General features: G+C 35.6%; 1 protein-coding gene across 46 annotated transcripts in view; it reads left to right on the top strand.

Annotated features, from left to right (window-relative positions):
- NRCAM (neuronal cell adhesion molecule) overlaps nucleotides 1-19,401 on the top strand; it is a 142,024-nt gene that overhangs the window by 94,412 nt on the left and 28,211 nt on the right. For 27 of the 46 annotated variants that reach the window (XM_072330707.1, XM_072330883.1, XM_072330892.1 and 24 more), the window contains 14 exons: nucleotides 4,477-4,620; nucleotides 5,673-5,784; nucleotides 6,022-6,188; nucleotides 6,272-6,419; nucleotides 6,937-7,061; nucleotides 7,961-7,990; nucleotides 9,329-9,430; nucleotides 11,140-11,337; nucleotides 11,451-11,521; nucleotides 12,338-12,563; nucleotides 12,858-12,973; nucleotides 17,654-17,858; nucleotides 18,043-18,165; nucleotides 19,192-19,368. In XM_072330707.1, coding sequence (XP_072186808.1) covers nucleotides 4,477-4,620; nucleotides 5,673-5,784; nucleotides 6,022-6,188; nucleotides 6,272-6,419; nucleotides 6,937-7,061; nucleotides 7,961-7,990; nucleotides 9,329-9,430; nucleotides 11,140-11,337; nucleotides 11,451-11,521; nucleotides 12,338-12,563; nucleotides 12,858-12,973; nucleotides 17,654-17,858; nucleotides 18,043-18,165; nucleotides 19,192-19,368 — 1,944 coding nt within the window. Of the gene's footprint in view, nucleotides 1-4,476; nucleotides 4,621-5,672; nucleotides 5,785-6,021; nucleotides 6,189-6,271; nucleotides 6,420-6,936; nucleotides 7,062-7,960; nucleotides 7,991-9,328; nucleotides 9,431-11,139; nucleotides 11,338-11,450; nucleotides 11,522-12,337; nucleotides 12,564-12,857; nucleotides 12,974-17,653; nucleotides 17,859-18,042; nucleotides 18,166-19,191; nucleotides 19,378-19,401 lie in introns of all 46 variants that reach the window. The other 19 variants (XM_072330992.1, XM_072330960.1, XM_072331012.1 and 16 more) reach the window with 3 other exon arrangements.

Here is a 19,401-nt window from a genome sequence, read left to right on the forward strand (position 1 = left end):
CCGGTTTTGTTTTTCCATAATACAATCAGGCAAGGAGGGGGAATGTTGAAGAAAGAACTATCCATCCGTGTCTCAGTAAAAGGGTGAACCTTAAATAACAGAACAGGAAAGAAAAATGGAAAAGGGAAGAAAGATGAAGACCAGATTTGTATCAAAATAAAGAAAAATATTAACATATTTTAAGTATCTATGAAAAAAAGTGAAATGTTCTGAATTATATTACCCAGCATGAAACAATACTTTTAAAGGAAGATTTTAAGTTTATTTGAAATCTTTTAGAATGTTTTCTTGGATAGTAATGCTTTGAGGAAAAAGTTACTTTAATTTAAAGCGAGCTGTTTTGGCCATATTGGAGTGATAAGGAGCAAGCCTTCTAATGTTTACTCATAGGAGTAATTTGAACCCACATGCACAGTCCCATTGAGGTCAATTAGAATTACCTTTGCAAGTAGCAATTGAAAGTTCAGGCCATGACTCTGCCTTGCCTTGCGCTTCAATTAACACTCCAGTTCTGCATTATTTATACTGCTGTATAATCCGTTGTGTTTCAGTGCTCAGATATTCAATGTGGCTTTACAGAAGGGAAGCCATGCGTAAAGTATCTCAACTTTTAAAAAAGTAACAACATGGATTAATTGGGAAGGGGAAGCGCTTTCATAATTGGGCACTGCAAATACTGCACAAAAGACTGATTTATTGGTTCAGTAGTTCATAGTCCATGATGAACTATTAAATATCAAATACACACTTAGATTTAAACAAAGTAGTGCACTGAAGGGCACTGTTTATCTGCTTTCCAAACAGATTTTGCATTTCACATTGAATCTTGGTTTGAGTTAGTCTCCATTAGTAATCATATTGAAGTTAATGGAGAAACGCTAGCCCTTAAATTTCCTTCATGAAAGGCTTTGATAATCCCTGGCTCAGGGATTTGTTGTCCATCATGGTCTGTGTGAATACACACACATGCTGCTTATGATAGACGTGAGAGGGTGGGTGGAAACCCGCTGGACTCTGATGCCCCAAGAAGATGAATCTGGCTTAGGACTTGCAGTAGATAGTAAAACCTTTGATAAGCAGCTTTTTTCACTCTGCAAAGATAGTCAAAATACAGCTGTGGCTGTTGAGTTAATACTCTGCCATTGCTTTGGTGTTAATAGTATGATTAAAATCAAAAGCTTGCCCTGGAACAAGGATTGCAGTGATGACTGTAAAATATTTTGCTGAGAATCAAGTGAGATTACTAAGAAAAGGACACTTCTTTCTTTCTCCATCTCTTCCAGATTTAAGTCTTTGAGAATTCATTGTAGGTGATAGAGTAAGGCAAAGTTGAATTACACAAGTTTCTTTTTCTTGCTTAGTTTTGGTCTTGTATGACTCTGTAGGTTTTCAAATCTTTCTGACGCTCTGTACTGCTCATCCTTGCTGTTTTACTATTAGCTTTTGTCCAGATTTACCCGACTGAAAATTTAGACCAACATTCCTCTGGGTCAGAAGCTTTTCTGCCCACACTTTTGGAACTGTATGCATCTGTGCCGAAATACGTCCTGTTTCTATGATATTCTCCTGTTGTCCTAGCTAATCCATCAGAATACAAATGTATAACATTTTACCAATAGTTCTTCAGAACTACCACTTCAGTCTCTCAGCTGTAGTTATTTTTAACTGCAGAAAGATCTTCCTCATTTTGAAAATTGCATGTCAACGTGAATTTTTGGAGAAAGAAGCAAGACAAGAAAAATAATTGTAGATTATATTTAGCACAAGTTACAGTAAATGTGATCGTCTGATACTGTCAGAACCTGAAGGTCATCACTATGCAAGGACCCTATGTTTCTAAAAAACCCAACTGTCTTTACTCTCTTAATATTTTTCAACAGTAACAGGGTCTTTAAAGCTATCTCTGAGGTCAGATTTGAAAATGATGTGTTAAAAGGCAGTGGTAAATTCAGGCCCTATTTACATTAACTATTACTTGTCCATAAACTTAAGGACAAAATAACAGTATTTGTAGAACTACTGCAACAGATGCTCAGTATAAAAATCTAAAATAATTTTCTTGGCATCGCTAAGAAACTGATGCAAAATGAAAACTCAGCTTTACTAAAGAGATGAAAGAGAAACCACAAGCTTAAACAACAGACTTTCTATTCTTGCATTGCTATCAATTTCTGCAGCTCCTGTGTAGTTTTCTACAGTGGAATGATCTTACTCATGAACTTAAAAAAATATAAATCACTATTTGAAAGGTTTTTCAACAAGCATATAGAGTCACTGTAAATACATAGCAGTAGGAATTATTTTTATTCATAACTTTGATAGAATCATAGAATTGTTTGAACTGAAAGGGAGTTTTAATATAATCTAGTTCCAACCATCTCACCAGACCAGGTTGCTCAAAGTCCCATCCAGCCTAGCCTTGAATGCTTCCAGGGAGGGGCATCCACAGCCTTTCTGTGCAACCTGTTCCAGTGTCTCAGCACACTCACAGTAAAGAATTTCTTCCTAATATCTAGTCTAAATCCATCTCTTCCAGTTTAAAGCCATTTCCCCTCATCATGTTTCTACATGCCTTTATAAAAAAACCTTCCCCAGCTTTCCTGTAGGCCCCCTTCAGGTGCTGGAAGGCTGCAATTAGGTCAGCCCCAGCTTTCTCAGCCCATCCTCATAGAGGAGGTGCACCAGCCCTTATATCATCTTTGTGGTCCTCCTCTGGACCTTCTCCAACAGCTCCATGTCCTCCTTGTTCTGGGGGCTGCAGAACTGGATGCAATACTCCAGGTGGGGTCTCACAAGAGGAGAGCAGAGGGGCAGAATGATCTCCCTTGACCTGTTTGTCACACTTCTCTCAGTGCAACCCAGGATATGGCCAGTCTCAACGCAGTCTCAACACAGCATTCTTGATTCAGCATGCAGGTAGCTAGTTAAGAGAAAGGAAGCACTGACTAACCTGATACTTTCTTTTTATTTTCTTTTTTGTTCTTTTCTCCTGGGACCCATGACTTTTCTTAGAACAGGCAGCTACTTCCTTTTCTTTGAAGTGCTGAAGAATGATATCTCTTCCTTAAATGAAGCAGTAGGAAGGAAAGATGCTACCTTTTTTATACAGCTCAATGCTTATCCCATGAGGGGCCCTACCAAGCCTGTAAGTTAGAAAGTATGGGACGTATCCAGACTGGAGGGGTGCACAGAGCATGGGACAGGAAGGAGCCATGAGCCTCTGCCTCTTAGGGGGATGGTTGTGTACATTTTCCATGTAATGGTGATGTGTGTACAGAAACAGGATGCTTCTCACAGATGACTAGACTGCCTGCTGGGCTACTGACTGCTCCAGTATTTCAGCCCATGAATCTTTTAGTGAACATGGCACTTACATGTAGAGTACTGAGATACTATCTGAAACAAAAGGTACTGTCACTCACAGAAAATCCATGTCGTTTTTTTTAATTGATCTTCTCTATGAATCCGAAGAAATCAGGGATGTTTTTATATGAAAATGTCTTCCACAAGTGCACTTATTTTCTCAAACTCCAATAATTGGTGTCAATCTCAATGATGCAAACAAACTATGATGTTCTTATTTATTTACTTAGTTTTCATATTAGTATAGCAATAAGTTCACCAGTGTATCAATATAAATAATGCTTGGATAGATCCTACTTAGCTAGTTTAAATGCTAAACTATTATTTGTGCATTTTTATTTGGTGCAGTGTTACAATATAATTCTGTTACAACTCTGTGACTCCAGTTGTATCATAACTGATAGCCATTGTTCTTCAGTTATATCTCAGAATTCTATTTTCAATTATATTCTAGATTCTGGTATGCAAGTGCATTTTGATGTACTCTGGCTGCTATGGAATAGTTGGAGAAATGGCATCTTATAGTACTTACATAAGGGAAAGAGTGCCACCTACTGAATTTCTGTCACTGCTTGTGTGAAGACTTGATTTTGTGTGAAAGAAATGTCTTACTCCGAGATAGTTTGAAACAGACTATCTAAATAATTCAGATAATTATTTAGGTATATAAACACAGATTTGAAAAGCTGAACAATTAAACTCTAGGGGCTTTGAGGTTCCAATTGTAACACAGTTTTCTTCTGATGTTCAGAAGTATTTATTTTTGTAGTGTTTGTAGTTCCCTGAATTTTGTTATATCTGTATATTTCCTCCTTGTGTGCAACATATGATCTCACCTTTGCTTCTTTGGGCAAAAAGAAACACAATAAAATAACAAAAGCATCAAACACGAAAACCTTTTAAAAAAGGGAAATCTACAATCCTGACTTAAATGTGCATAGAACTGAAAGAACTTTTGTAATCATTCTGGAATGCAGATCTTAAACAGTGAACAAAGGTGAAAACAGAGCAAATGGCTTATTGGTCTCACATATCTTCTTTTCAGTAGCATGAAACATGTAACGCAATGGCAGTTTAAGAGAAAGTAACTATTTCTTTTCTTTACACCAACAGTTGCCCCGGAAGATCCTAGCAGAAAGGTAGATGGGGATACCATTATTTTCTCAGCTGTTCAAGAACGGTCAAGTGCTGTTTATCAGTGCAATGCTTCTAATGAGTATGGATACTTGCTGGCAAATGCATTTGTGAATGTTCTTGGTAAGAAAAAATGCTTATATTTTTCAGTCTTCTTGGTTATTCACTTGTCTCCTGCTACTTATGTGGATTGTATACCCAAACATTCGTTCATGTTGTTAGTATATGGAAAATGATCATTTCCTGAGCCTTGTAAATGCCCCATGTATGAATATCTTGGGGTTTGTTCTTGTAGGATATTCCTGAATTTCCTTTTAACTACTACTTGATAAGAAGCATAGTTGTGGAATCTGTACAAATTTGGAATTCTATTTTTTTTTTTTTAATTATTAAAAAAAAACAAAAAAAACACAAAACAAGTAAAGTAGGAACTAATATTCCTTAGCATAGAATGCTTTGGTACACTTTCATTTATTTGTTGTTTTGGGACAGTTAAATGTATGTTACATTTGAAAACTACAGTATAGAATGCATTCCACTCCTGCAGTGATCCCAGATTCAGGTAATCCCTGGATAAGACACAGCTAAACTAAACATTATCTATAAATTGATATTGCAAGGAGTAATCATTATGCATTATTCTTGAAGGCCTCCAAGGGTGTCTTTCATGTTATGAGATATTGTGGCCTTGGTATCTTCCCACTGAATTTAACGAAAATAGTAGAAGGGTGGCCCCTAAAGACTCTTGTGAAGGAAATGGCAGGTCCTTTGATTGAGAGACCGGTTTTTAAATGAAAGAACCTAATTTGGGGATTTCAGTTAAAAAATGTAAGTGTTTCACCAAAAAATGCCTGTTAGCTTCTTTCTGCCTGGAGGTTGCTTGGAATTAAATGGTTTACTCTGTTTTCAGGAGTTTCTCTTCATGAAGTACGTTCTAATTTAAATTTTCCAATTGAAACCACTGGCTTTAGTGCCCTACAAATTGTAAAGAGCAAAGAAGTGCTGGTTTTTTGGATGAAAATTTTGCTGCATTGATATTTCCTCAGGCGGCAAAGTAGTAGAATGTAATTGGACCCTAGACTGCGATCAGGAATACTGCTTTAGGCCCTGCTTGATGTCTTCATGTTTTGTATTTGTAGCTTTGCATCTATATCCAGATATCTTTATCTTTTCAGCTGAACCACCAAGGATTCTGACTCCCACTAATAAGCTGTATCAAGTCATCGCGGATAGTCCTGCATTAATAGACTGTGCTTATTTTGGTTCACCTAAGCCTGAAATTGAATGGTAGGTTATAGTTGTTGTGTTTAAGTTACGGAAAAGAACCAGTTTTGCCTATGGAAGCAAACATATTATTTATATTTGACATGACAACATGTTTAAGTGTAAAGTTTAAACTTAAATTTAAATCATTATGTCTGTCTGTATTTGCTAACATAGCAGTCCAACTTTGTATTTCCTAATAGTAAAATATGATAGAATGTAATTATGGTGTTGGGTAATGATGTTATCTTTCTCTTAAAGGTTTAAGGGAGTGAAAGGTAGCATCTTGCGTGGAAATGAATATGTTTTCCATGATAATGGAACCTTGGAAATTCCAGTGGCTCAGAAGGATAGTACTGGCACATACACATGTGTTGCAAGGAATAAATTAGGGAAGACACAAAATGAAGTACAATTGGAAGTTAAAGGTAAGCTGTGAATCACTGTTTCATCATAAATTAATATAGAACTGAAGACTTTCTAAATATCTAATAGACATTTCAAATTTCAGACCCAACGGTGATAATTAAACAGCCAGAATACAAAGTGATTCAGAGATCTGCCCAGGCTTCATTTGAGTGTGTAATAAAACATGATCCCACCTTAATGCCAACAGTTATATGGCTGAAAGACAATAATGAACTACCAGATGATGAAAGGTATAGAGAAAATATTTCATCTTTAATTTTTCTTTTCTTGTTTCTTCTGTGTGCTTTGTCTCCTGAAATTTTGAAGGGCACATACTGTCATATACCAACATTTTCTAAGCATGACTCTCCCATATTTGATGACTAAAAGACTTATATAATGTGGTGGAAATATTAAATTAGAATTCAAAATAAAATGAAATGCAAATTTTTTACTTTGATTGATACGTTGATTATGCATATCAATTATAAGCATAAGAAACTAAAGGGAAATTTTTTTCTGTAGATCACAGGCAATTAAAAGTAGTTTGAGTATATTTGGAAATAAAAATACATTAGAAAAAAGATAGGCAGTTACTATGGAAAGAAGTTTAAGAGTAATGCAGAAAAACCTGATACAGTTCCTTAGGTTACATTGTTGTCTAGATATTTGCTGAGATACATGTTGGATTTGACAGTGCTTTAAGCATATTTCTTATAGCAGTACCAGTTCTTGAAAAGTCATTGGCTGAATCTATTGTATTTGCAGGTTTCTAGTCGGTAAAGACAACTTGACCATTATGAATGTAACTGATAAAGATGATGGAACATATACTTGCATAGTTAATACTACTCTGGACAGTGTTTCAGCAAGTGCTGTGCTTACTGTTGTTGGTAAGAATACTCTAAAAAATTCTGATAACAGAACTGTATTTAATTTCTGTTAAGTATGAAAACAACACTCGATTTAAAATAAAAAGCTTAAGCATAGGTTTTGGTTTCTAGGATAGGACAAAATAAATTTCACCTACTTGCATATGTGTTTCGTTTTTAAAAATATAATAGTCTTACCCTGAAGTTTGCTTTTGAATCATCTACTTACAAAAGGATCTGATGGCTTCAAGACACATGCTGTTTCACACTGTAGAGGTTTTAATTCTATCACACCTGAGCTGTCATGGTAAATTATGAATGTCTAAGTACTTGTTATTTCAGGAATCTCTTCTGCAGCTAATTTACTCTTCAGAAAGACTGAGAATTCTTGAATGCTGGACTTTTCAATGATTTTCTTATTAAATTTTTTCTCCCTGTTAACTTTTTAAAATTGAGGATTTTTGTAAAATGTGTTAGTTTGCCCCTTCTCCCAGTTTATCAGAATGTTTTAAGTAGATGTCATTATATGATTCTTGCCTGGGGAAGTTGAGTGGAACTGCAGTTCAGCATGAGAGTTGAAATCAAATATGCTTGTGTTTTAAAATTGTACTGTGGTCTTATGCATTCCAAGGAAAGACATCTATTCTAGTACTTACAACTAACTGATGCATGTTTGTAAGTTTTCATAAGATTGCTTACTTTAGTTTCTGGATCCATCTTTATTGTAAAAAAAGAATAAATTATTGTAGAACACTTTTATCAGTTTTCAGTTTAAAGTTCTCAATTACTCAAACTCAACTATTTACTCAAAATAAGTTAGCTTTTCTTTATCTCTAATTGTTATGATCTTTATCTACCTACTATATTCTGTTCCTTTGGCTACTAACTGATTAAACCCTTTATATTAATGTTCTTTTCAGCTGCTCCCCCAACTCCAGCTATCATTTACGGTAAACTAATACAAAGTTCCCTTCATCTGCCAGATATATTTCTCGTTTTCCCATTACAAAGTGCAACATCTTTCCTTCCCCTCCACCTTTATTTTATTTTATTTTATTGTTTTGGTGTGTGTTTTTATGTATGTTTGTTTGTTTTGTGGTTTCATCCCATTTTACCAACTGCTTTGGTGTTGGAGTGTTAGACTTTGGAATTTTACAGTGCAGGGTGCTTAGTATTTTAGAGAAGAAATGATTTTAAGTGATAAATTACTTTTAATTGAGGTTACAGTGTGAGAATATTTTCTGATGGTGAACACTTTAATACAAATCAGTTATATAATAAATGAAAATTTTAGAAGGTAAAGCCATTCATTTATTGAAAGCTAATTCACTGTCAAAGAACTTGTAACAGATAAATTGTAGTATGTTTTTCCTCAATTTAATAATAGCTTTCTGGGTCTGGTGTGTTTATGTCATAGTTTGTCTACATTTTACCTCATACAAAATGGATAGGACCTTATTGCTTCATTTATGATTGATGAAACTGCCAAGTAATGATTTTGAAATTAAAATACACTGAAGAATCTTTGAGTCGTGTAGAGCCTTAAATTGGACATCCTGCCCCCTTTAATTTGATAGCATTTGTTTCTGAATTTGGAGTTTTAAAAGCTATATTACATACCTAAAACTCTTCTGGGTATTGAGCACAGTTACGTAGGTCCTGTCATGTGCAGAGAAAATTATTTAGCATTCTTAAATGAACCTACTGGTTAGTCTTGATATTCATGTAACAGTACATATTATTGAATATTTTTTTTAGTTGAAATGGACATTTATATCTTCATGCATTATGAAGGTGTATTTTATCAACTTGTTTGATATTTCAGGATTTCTAAGAAGTAAAACAACATTAAGTGTCTTAGCAACTCAGTTTCCATTTGCACTATGCTTGCTTTGATTTCATAAGCAACATATTTGTAGTGCTTCTAGAAAAGCTTTTTTGATGTGAGTTATTTATTTTCCATGTTATTCATTATTTCTGTTTGTGATAGATTACTGCTACATAAACTAAGCATTGTTTCATATTTCTTTTCTTTTCATTACATTTTTATATCACAGTGCAAATTCTTGTCACCATTTATAAGTTTCCAAATATGTCACTTTGTCCCCATTTTGTATCTGTTTTGTGACAATTGCATGCTAATAGTCATGAAACCGTGCTTATACAAGTCAGTAGATCTGCACTGCTATATCTGTGGGCTTCTTTTGATTGGAATGTAAGGATTTTTTTCCAAGATGAAACTATATATTCTGAAATGATTATTTGGTTTGTGTTCATTTGATTTACAGCTCGGCCAAATCCACCACTTGACTTGGAATTGACAGGTCAGCTAGAAAGAAGCATTGAACTCTCATGGGTACCAGGAGAAGAAAATAACAGTCCCATTACAAGTATGTTTGTCTATGTCTATTGTAGAAGCAGATCCCAAAGAGTTAAAACATTTTTTCTTGTGCAGCATGGAAGAATGGCAAATTCATCTTTTACAATTGCCATTTATTTACATTAAAAAAATCACTGATTATCCTCTACTGCAGAGCCAAGGTGAAAGACTTATTTACTGCCCTGAAGTGCTGGACTGTTATTCCAAATACCTGTGCTAGCTAATGTAAAAGTTGATAGTGATGTGAGCCGTGTCTGACAAGGTTCAGTCTTATGAATATGTAGAGAGCAGACTTGTTCATTAGTTGAATGAGTAAAAAGTTACTTATATGTCCTTTGAAAGGTGAAAGCTACTAACATCTTGCTTTAAGACTTAAATAATTCCTATGAACTTAAAATAGCAACCATATTATTATCTTTAAAAATTATTCATCACTACTGGTAACGAACCCCTTTATGAAAATATTAATCAGATAGTTATTTTATTTTATTTGTTTTTCCTAGTCTAGAGATTTGAGGGAATTGAGTGCATCCATGAGACAGAGAAATAAATGATTTAAATCTTTTTAGACAGGAAATTGATCTAAAATGTTTTCTAATTTCTCCCAGTTGAGCACAATGAAAGCACTGAAGATTTGTGCTTTCAGACTTGGCTAATGCATATAAACTCATGATTTGCTTTTTAAAATATAAGAAAACATTAATATAACATTTGGATTATATTTGTTATCATTTATTTGTATACTCTTGTGTTGGTACTTTGATTTTTTTCCAGACCAGATGACAAAAGCCTTTTTTTTTTTTTTTTCCTATTGAAATGTAATCATTCTGACTCAAGAGAGTTGATAGCAGGTGATGGTTATGTCAGAGATTTTCCAATGTATACATTCAAATACTGGAAATTTCACTCTTTTAATTAAGTAATGTTGGTATTAATTACAGTAAATTGGATGTGTGGTTCCCTGAGGGGTTGTAAAACAAAGCATTTGCTTCATTAGTAAGGCTAATATTGTGGCTACCGTTACCAGTTAAAAAAAAACAAACAAAAAAACAGGGCTCAAAGACAGGACTTCATTTTGAGTGATTCATGTAGTAAATCTGTCTTTTGGCTGATTGACAGCTGAAAAAAAATACAAAATAATGTATCATGTTTTTGTTTTTTGTTCTACAAATCTGTCTATCCCTGAGGTTATATATTCTGCACAGAATTGATTGCAATTAATAATATTCACGCAGAAAAACCTCAAGAAGTCAAGTTCCTGTACATTAACTCCTTGACTTATTTTGAAGATACTGAAAAGACCACTTAAAAGTCTTCCTCAATGTAACTGGGAGCAATGTATTTGTCTGCCAAAATACTACTTTTGTATCAAAATTCCAATCTTGTTCCACTTTCTTGTTGTGATAGTTAAAGGGTTCCTGTTACATTAAAATCCAGTACCTAGGAGATAGCTCTTGTAAGAATGTACTGCCTGACATCTGTATTAGTAACAATACCACATAGCAAAAGCACAAATTCTTCTCTTATATTTCCATCCAGGCAGTGCTTTTGAGATCCACATTACATATGTCTCCTATGTTCTTAAACTTCAGTTTCCATGATTTTTAAAAATGTTATCTGGATTACTCGGTTTTGATTAGCTCATTCAAAAATGTCTACACTGATCTGGGAGGGTGTTGCAAGTTTTGACATAAAATTGGATTCAATTTCTGTTTGTAGACTTTGTGATTGAATATGAAGATGGACTACATGAGCCAGGGGTATGGCATTACCAGACGGAAGTTCCTGGATCTCAGACAACCGTACAGTTGAAGTTGTCTCCATATGTCAACTACTCATTCCGCGTGATCGCTGTCAATGAAATTGGTAGAAGTCAGCCAAGTGAACCATCTGAACAGTACCTGACAAAATCTGCAAGTAAATAAGTATTCCTGTTTACCAGTGATTAATCTGTATTATGAATGGCATAGAATTTGCTTGGAATGGAAACAGCAGTCATTCTTGTTTACATATAAATACTTTGTTTTTAGACCCTGATGAAAATCCTTCTAATGTGCAAGGGATAGGCTCAGAACCTGATAATTTGGTAATAACATGGGAGGTAAGTTTGGGTTTTTTTTTGTTGTTGCCACTGTGCCATTTTTATAGATAATTTTTTTAAAGAAATAATGATCTACCCCAGATTTCCCTATGAGACAATGTATGCGCTGTGTGTTTAAAACATAATTGAAAAAGGAAAAAAAAAAAAAAAAAAAGAGTAGACATTTCCCCTGCTTCATTTTCAGGGAAAATCTGAGTACATTATGTACATTATCAAAGAAAAATATTTTTTCAAGTTGCCATATTTTCTTTGAGTGATTTCTCTAAGATAAGCCACTAAATTGGTAATATGAGATGTTTTCCTGGCAATGTAGAAAAATTTAAGTACGTAAATTGAGGTTCATCAAGTATCAATGAAATCAATGAAATCTAATGTAAAACTTAATTCTCAGCTTTTGTCATAAGCTGAATTGCTGTGCACAGTTCCTTTGAAAAAAACACTTGTGTTTCTGTCATGCCCTTGCCATCACGACAGGGGCACGAGAGAGCCACTTAAAACCAATTTCACCTCCCAGGCAAGATAAATTCTCTAGGGACACATTATTTTTAGGGGGCTGGTGTAAATGGAAACCCCACTGTATGGTTGTCTGGTAATCAGCTGTAATCTTATTCAAAACTCTCAATGCAATTTTTACTAACAACATCTGAACCTACCTCATATAAAAAGTAAATTGGAAATTTTAGCAATACTTTTTTGTCCCAGAACGCAATGGTAATTTTTCAGTAAAATTCTCAATCAACAACTTTGTGACTTTAGATTTTTTTCAGAGGCTACAGAATATTTTAAAAGCAGTTTGATTTACTCTTTTTATTTCAGTCTTTGAAGGGCTTTCAGTCTAATGGACCAGGACTCCAATACAAAGTCAGCTGGCGCCAGAAGGATGTTGATGATGAATGGACATCTGTTGTAGTTGCAAATGTGTCTAAATATATTGTGTCTGGTACACCAACTTTTGTTCCCTATGAAATAAAAGTACAGGCTTTAAATGACCTGGGATATGCACCAGAGCCATCAGAGGTTATCGGACATTCAGGGGAAGACTGTAAGTTTCCTAGTTTGAATCTGTGATATTAAAAGCAACTAAGTGTGTAACATAAGTGGGAATTCAAAATATTAAAGTATTAAAAAGGAATATAGTCAATTTTTTTTCGTAAGTTAAAATGAAGTAAGTTGGGAATAATAAGAGTTCATAAAACTCTGTAGTATGTATGTTGAGATTGCTTTTTAGAACATGGGATCAGTTTTTTAACCTATCTTCTCATAGGAATGTTATAAGTCATTCCAAGAAAATATTTTCATGTGGTGTTTGATCCTAACTCAGTACCTTTCCACACAGTGCCAATGGTTGCTCCAGGCAATGTGCAGGTTCATGTAATTAACAGCACATTAGCAAAGGTGCATTGGGACCCTGTTCCACTAAAATCTGTCCGAGGACATCTTCAAGGGTATAAAGTAAGTACAATCAAAAGCTTGCTATTCTCGTTTATTGGAATAGAGCACTCCTGCAAGGTGGGATTGTATCCAAATTGAAGTAACTTGATATGTAAGAGAATTCCTTGCTTTTCAGTGAGCTCACATGTTTTGCTGACATGAGCAACAGTGTCATTAAAACTTATTTAAATTTTGGCAAGGCTCCAGCGTTGTAGTATGCCTCCTGTGACATCGTCCTTGAAGAAAAAAGGAGATGTTTTTGCAGTCAAGTTTGCGCACATTAAATAGATTAAAAACTTATAATAGTTTTACAGATCCTTTTTCCAAAAGGATATTTAGAGGATGAGGAGAAATAGTTTCTGTTGGAGTCTTTAGTATAATGCTATTGAGTAACTATTTTGCAATTGTTCATCTTCTGCTGTAATACAATTAATCACATAATTCCGGTGCATTAGCCATTTGGTAGCTTAGTGCTGTGTCTTTTTAGAGGCCAAGGAAAAGCTCAATTTAGAGATATGGGAAATGGTGGAAGATATGGAGTATATCTGAAGGAAGCTTTTTGTAAGTTATTGCATTGACTTTGGTGATAACTGGTTAGGTTGTGTTGGAAACAAAACACTGCAATTAGAAAAGAATGGAAGACTTCAAAATAGGAAACTGGAACAACTGGTGACCTTCATAGATCAAGGAAAATCCAGTCACAAAAGTTGCTTCAGAGTTTTTGCATTCGAAGCAAATCAGAAGAAAATCAGGAACTGAAACTTGATTAAGTATGATAGATGGGCTGTGGAGCAGATATTGGAATGAGAGGAGACATTGACCTCCCCTGCAACAACAGTAGAAAATAAGAAACTACTTATTCACTCATCTGTAAGTAGAGTAATAAATATTTCCACCAGAACAGACAAGTTACACAGCCTGAACTAGGTTACCTTGTGAGACAATTTTGAACTACTTCTGTTTAAATGAAAAGAGAAAAATAAATGTTTGAAAACTGACAGAAGGAAAGAATATTTGGAACAAAAGAAATGCACATCACACATAAACTAGAGGACTAGAATTCAAAAGCAGTGAATCTAAACTTCAGTGCATTACAGGTTGTTGTGTTCCTGATATGTGAGTATGACTTATCTGGCACAAAATACCTCTGTCTGGAGGGACATAAGCTAGTTTGTGTAATGAGCTGATGTTAGTATTTGTAGTTAGTGTGGTAATTTGCCCTATTTAATAAATTTGTCTGAGAAGCAGGACTTGTTATACTTTTTACATCACGATCTGTTAGGTTACAGTCTCATATCAACCTGATATTTCACAAGCAAACAGGTAACCAAAAGATCATACATTATGTGATAAAATTTAATGAAGTTACTGCTCTCTGTTAATCCAGTTACCACAGTGGTTCTGCCCATAATCTGAATCACCAAATTTTTGTTATGATAATTAAAAAATAAAATAAAATGCCATGGACAAAAACCCTTGCCAATGCATTCAGTGTTTTCATCCTTCAAAGGCTTGTTTACAGAGAGTTGTCATAATCCCAGGTTTTCTGTCCTGTATTCGCACTCTTTCCATTAGCCTAGGAAGTGCCATGGTACCTTTTGTTTAGTGTGTTAGTCCTTCTCTGTATCTGGTATGTTTGTTGGGTTTTTTGTTTTGTTTTGGTTTGAGGAAGAGGAGTTTTGTGCTGACTGCACAGTCACACAAAGCTAAGCAGTGCTGAAACTAAACTAAGTTAGGCAACAGTCATAAATAAAACAAGACTACAGGACTGACAGCTGGCCTGGCCACTGAGTAATTTTGCTTTAATAGCTAGGACAAATAAGACGATGGCATATCCTTGAATAAGTTGCAGATGCAGCAAAAGTTTCTTAAATAATTTTTGCAGATACAACTAAATCAAGCTAAAACTAGACAAGGCATGACACGTCCTAAGACTCAAGGAATAGTTAGTTACTGATAGAAAGCTTTCTCTGAAGTTGTATTGAAAACTTGTGGTGGGTGCAGAGTTTGCTTTAAGTGTGTTAGTTACTGAAATAGCTTATAAAGTATATAATTATATCTTTTTACACACATCAGAAAAACCCTGCTGGCAAACTCAGGCTTTGCTAAGTAATAAAATTATTTCAGATGTTAGCCCAACTTGCACATTGCATTAGGGATGCCTTTCTTAGTAAAGGGAAGGGAATTTCTCAAAAGAGCCATGTTATGAAGACAAGTGGATGAACAAAGCAGGAAGGTATCTAACTAGCAGCAGACTGTACTACATCGCAAATACACAAAATATGATATTTTGCTATTTTATCTTATTATTTATTATTAAATATACTTTGGTATTATGAAGCAGCTCAAACTGAAGAAAAAACGTGTTGCTGCTGCTGCCATTTTTTCCTGTTATTTTTATAAATTCAGTGGTTATTCAATACAGGAACCAAAAAAATAAAATAAAATGATGCAATGTATTTTAGTGCCATATTATTCTTCTAGATCACTGCTTATCAAGCCCAGCTTCAATTTCAGCCTAGATCACCCAACTCTAATAATGTACTTTTGAAATGAACCATACCTGATGAGTCTCAATACTAGCAGTACCAGCAAGTCATGCTTTTCTGAACCTATAAAAAGCTTTCTGCACTAGTTGGTAGAGACTTAGAGGATGAGAGCTGGCAGCACTGAAAAACGTTAACTCTAGCCATGCAAAACTTCATGGCCCTTAACAGGGAATGGAGTGAAATGGAAGGTAACTAGCATTAGAAAGATTGTGTGCAAGAACCTCTTTACGGTGAGGGTGACAGAACACTAGAACAGGCTGCCCAGGGAGGTGGTGGAGTCTCCTTCTCTGGAGATATTCAAGACCCGCCTGGATGCCTACCTGTGCGACGTGGTGTAGGGAGCCTGCTTTGGCAGGGGGGTTGGACTCGATGATCTCTAGAGGTCCCTTCCAACCCCTACAATTCTGTGATTCTGTGTGTTAGTGTAACACCTCTTCATAAGAAATCAAGTTGAACCTTGTAAAGACTAACAATTCCCTTTTATGAATTCAAATGTGAAATCAAAGCTTCCTTAAATAAATATTTTACATTTGGCAAAAATAAAACCAGAAAATTACCCATTTAGACTGTTTTATCAGTTTTGATGTCTGTTTTTGTGTGCATGGAAATTATACTGTGAAAGATGAAGAGTCATGAACTTGCAGCTGGTATTCCAAGGGTTAACACAGATCTTTGTAGGGGCAAATGTTAGTCTTTTTTGAAACTGCGGTAGACTCTGTGTGGTAAAGACAGTGCAGTCAAGGAGATTCCAGTATTTACCTGTGAAGCTCATCTGCAGTTTCTTAGAAACAATTTCAGCAAAATGGACATCAGAATCAGCAATGTGCTCAGATCCTTATATCATATAAAAGGAGGAAAAGTCCTCCTGTCCATATGTGGATCTTTGTATGACTGTAACTTGAGAGGCCTTTCATGATCTGTGTGTTTTTCCAGCCTAGAAAAGTGTCAGTTTTTTTTCTTTTCAAATTAAGAACATCTATTGGGCCTTCACATCACAGGGAATATACCTGTATGGTCAGGGGAAAATTATCTAATTGTGTAACAAGATGGCGAGGCTGCTTTGAAAGCTGTGTAGACTTCTTACTGCAAGTATGGATTATATGAATTTAGATGCCAACTTGAGAATCATCTAATATGAAGGCTGTTCCAAAACAGAATTTGCATCAAACTGGCTTTGATTATGAGCAGGACTGGCAGATGTTAATCTTCACCCAGCTGTGTAGGCACAACTTGCTGGATGAGATTTACCCCCAGATCTCTGTGTTGCTTCTCAGGATAGCCAAACTGAGGCCAATGGGATTAGGTTCAACAGGATCAAGTGCTGCATCCTGCACTTTGTCCACAATAACTCCAGGCAGCGCTACAGGCTTGAGGCAGAGTGGCTGGGAGACTGTGTAGAGGAAATGGATCTGGAAATATTGATCTGTGCTTGGCTGAACATGAGCCAGCAGTGTGCCCAGGTGGGCAAGAAAGCCAATGGCATCCTGGCTTGCATCAGTAATAGTGTGGCCAGCAGAAGCAGGGAAGTCATTACCCCTCTGTACTCAGCCTTGGTGAGGCTGCACCTTGATTACTGTGTTCAGTACAAGAAAAAGGCATTGAGGCTTTAGAGTATGTCCAGAGAAGGGCAGTGGAGCTGCTGAGGGGTCTGGAGCAGAAGTCTTATGAGGGGCAGCTGAAGGAACTGTAATTATTTAATCTGGAGAAGAGAAGGCTCAAGGGTGACCTTGTTGCTCTCTACAACTGCCTGAAAGGAGGCTGTGGTGAGGTCAGGGTTCGACCTCTTCTCCTGCTTAACTAGTGATAGGATGGGAGCGAATGGCTTCAAGTTATACCTGGGGAAGTTCAGGTTGGATATTAGGAAAACTTTCATTTCCAAAAGAGTGATCAGACACTGGAATGGGCTGGAGGTGTTCAAGAAACACTGAGATGTTGAACTGAGGGACATGTTTTACTGGGAAGTATTGGTGGTAGATAGATGGTTGGACTGAATGATGTTGGAGGTCTCTTCCAACCTTGGTGGTTCTGTGATTCTCACCTGAGCTTATTTAAATACTCCTACATATATCATTCATGAATATGCATGCAAAAGCTTCACTTGTGCATAATTGGAATACCTCTATACTCACTGTAAATTTTCTTTTGTCTTTAGGTTTACTACTGGAAAGTACAGAGTCTGTCCAGAAGGAGTAAGCGACATGTAGAAAAAAAGATCTTGACTTTCAGGGGAAACAAAACTTTTGGAATGTTACCAGGGCTAGAGCCCTATAGTTCTTACAAGCTGAATGTTAGAGTTGTTAATGGTAAAGGAGAAGGACCAGCGAGCCCAGACAAAGTATTTAAAACTCCAGAAGGAGGTATGAAAGGAGAATAAAGTCGGATGTTATGTATTCAACAGTAGAACACTGAGGATACAATTGCTGAATTTGTATCTCAGATATCATAAAATAATAATATGGCTGAATATTGTAATATTCTTAATAATTCATGATCTGTTTTAAGTTCATCTACCTTGTGTTTACCATATATTCCTCTTAAAAGTTCCTAGCTCACCCTCCTTTTTGAAGATTACTAATCCAACACTGGACTCTCTGACTCTAGAGTGGGGTTCACCTACCCATCCAAATGGAGTTTTGACATCATACATACTGAAGTTTCAGCCAAGTAAGTTTATGTTGTATATATTGCTCTACCTTTGACAATATGTTCATCAAACAGCAATTTGTTTCTTAATTTATTATGTGTAAAAAAGATATGAATGTACTATAGATGTCTTGTTTGAAAAAGATCAATATATTCTGACAATATATCTGATCCTATTTGAATAATTCTTCCTGTTCAAGTACAAGTTTAGCACCTTTCCATTAGTTTTTTTTCCTCAAACCATACTTCACAGGAAAATGGAGGTGAAGACCCACACATAATCAACACCCAAGTCCGAAGCACTTATAAATCTTACACTGACTGCAGAGAAATTATCACTAGTGGTAGATAAAAATAAATCCAATTATATTGTTGTCTACCTCTTCAATTTTCAAATATTCGAATTTTAAAATAAAAAATATCATATGTGCCATTCATTCATATCAGAGATATACTAGATTTAAATTAAAATGTGCATGATATCCCTTCAGCCTTTCACTTCCTTGGGATCCACATGCCCAGAAATTGGTCAGCAAGGACACTGGGAATTAGGAATTACATGTGCATGGAACATCTTAAGGGAGATTGTTCTTTTACTTACCAAATTCCACTGTTCCTTGGCATTAGGTAGAAGACACTTCATGTTTATTTCTAAGCATGCTGAATTTATTTCTAAGCAGTTAGTTCAGAGTTTCATAGGTCTTAATGACGTGTGTTTCAGAAGTGTTTAAATTCCGTTGATGTGCACATAGTGCCTTGGATTCAGGTACTTTACTTAAGAGAATGGAACCTGAGCTTAAGAAACTTATAGGTGTTTCCCATTTCCCTGTTGAATTTTTGTCCTTTTCATAGATCCTTTTTAGACAATGGTGCATTTCTTATGAAGCTGTGTATTATCACTCATGTAACCTGAACTGAGCAGTGCATCAGGCAAACAAATACAAAATAAAGTTAAGCCTGTTTTAACACAAAGATAATGTAAGTGATTTTCCTAACTATTTCTGTTGTTTTTTGGTTTTTTTCCTTTTATTTTTCTTGCAATAACAGTTAACAACACTCATGAATTAGGTCCCTTGGTTGAGATAATAATTCCTGCCAACGAGAGCAGCTTGATATTAAAGAATTTAAATTACAGCACACGCTACAAGTTTTACTTTAATGCACAAACATCGGTTGGATCAGGAAGTCAGATAACGGAGGAAGCAGTAACAATTATGGATGAAGGTAAGATGGGTATGTATGAAGAAAACCCACTGA

This window comes from Excalfactoria chinensis, chromosome 1 (genome assembly GCF_039878825.1).
Source record: "Excalfactoria chinensis isolate bCotChi1 chromosome 1, bCotChi1.hap2, whole genome shotgun sequence".
Classification (NCBI taxonomy): domain Eukaryota; kingdom Metazoa; phylum Chordata; class Aves; order Galliformes; family Phasianidae; genus Excalfactoria; species Excalfactoria chinensis.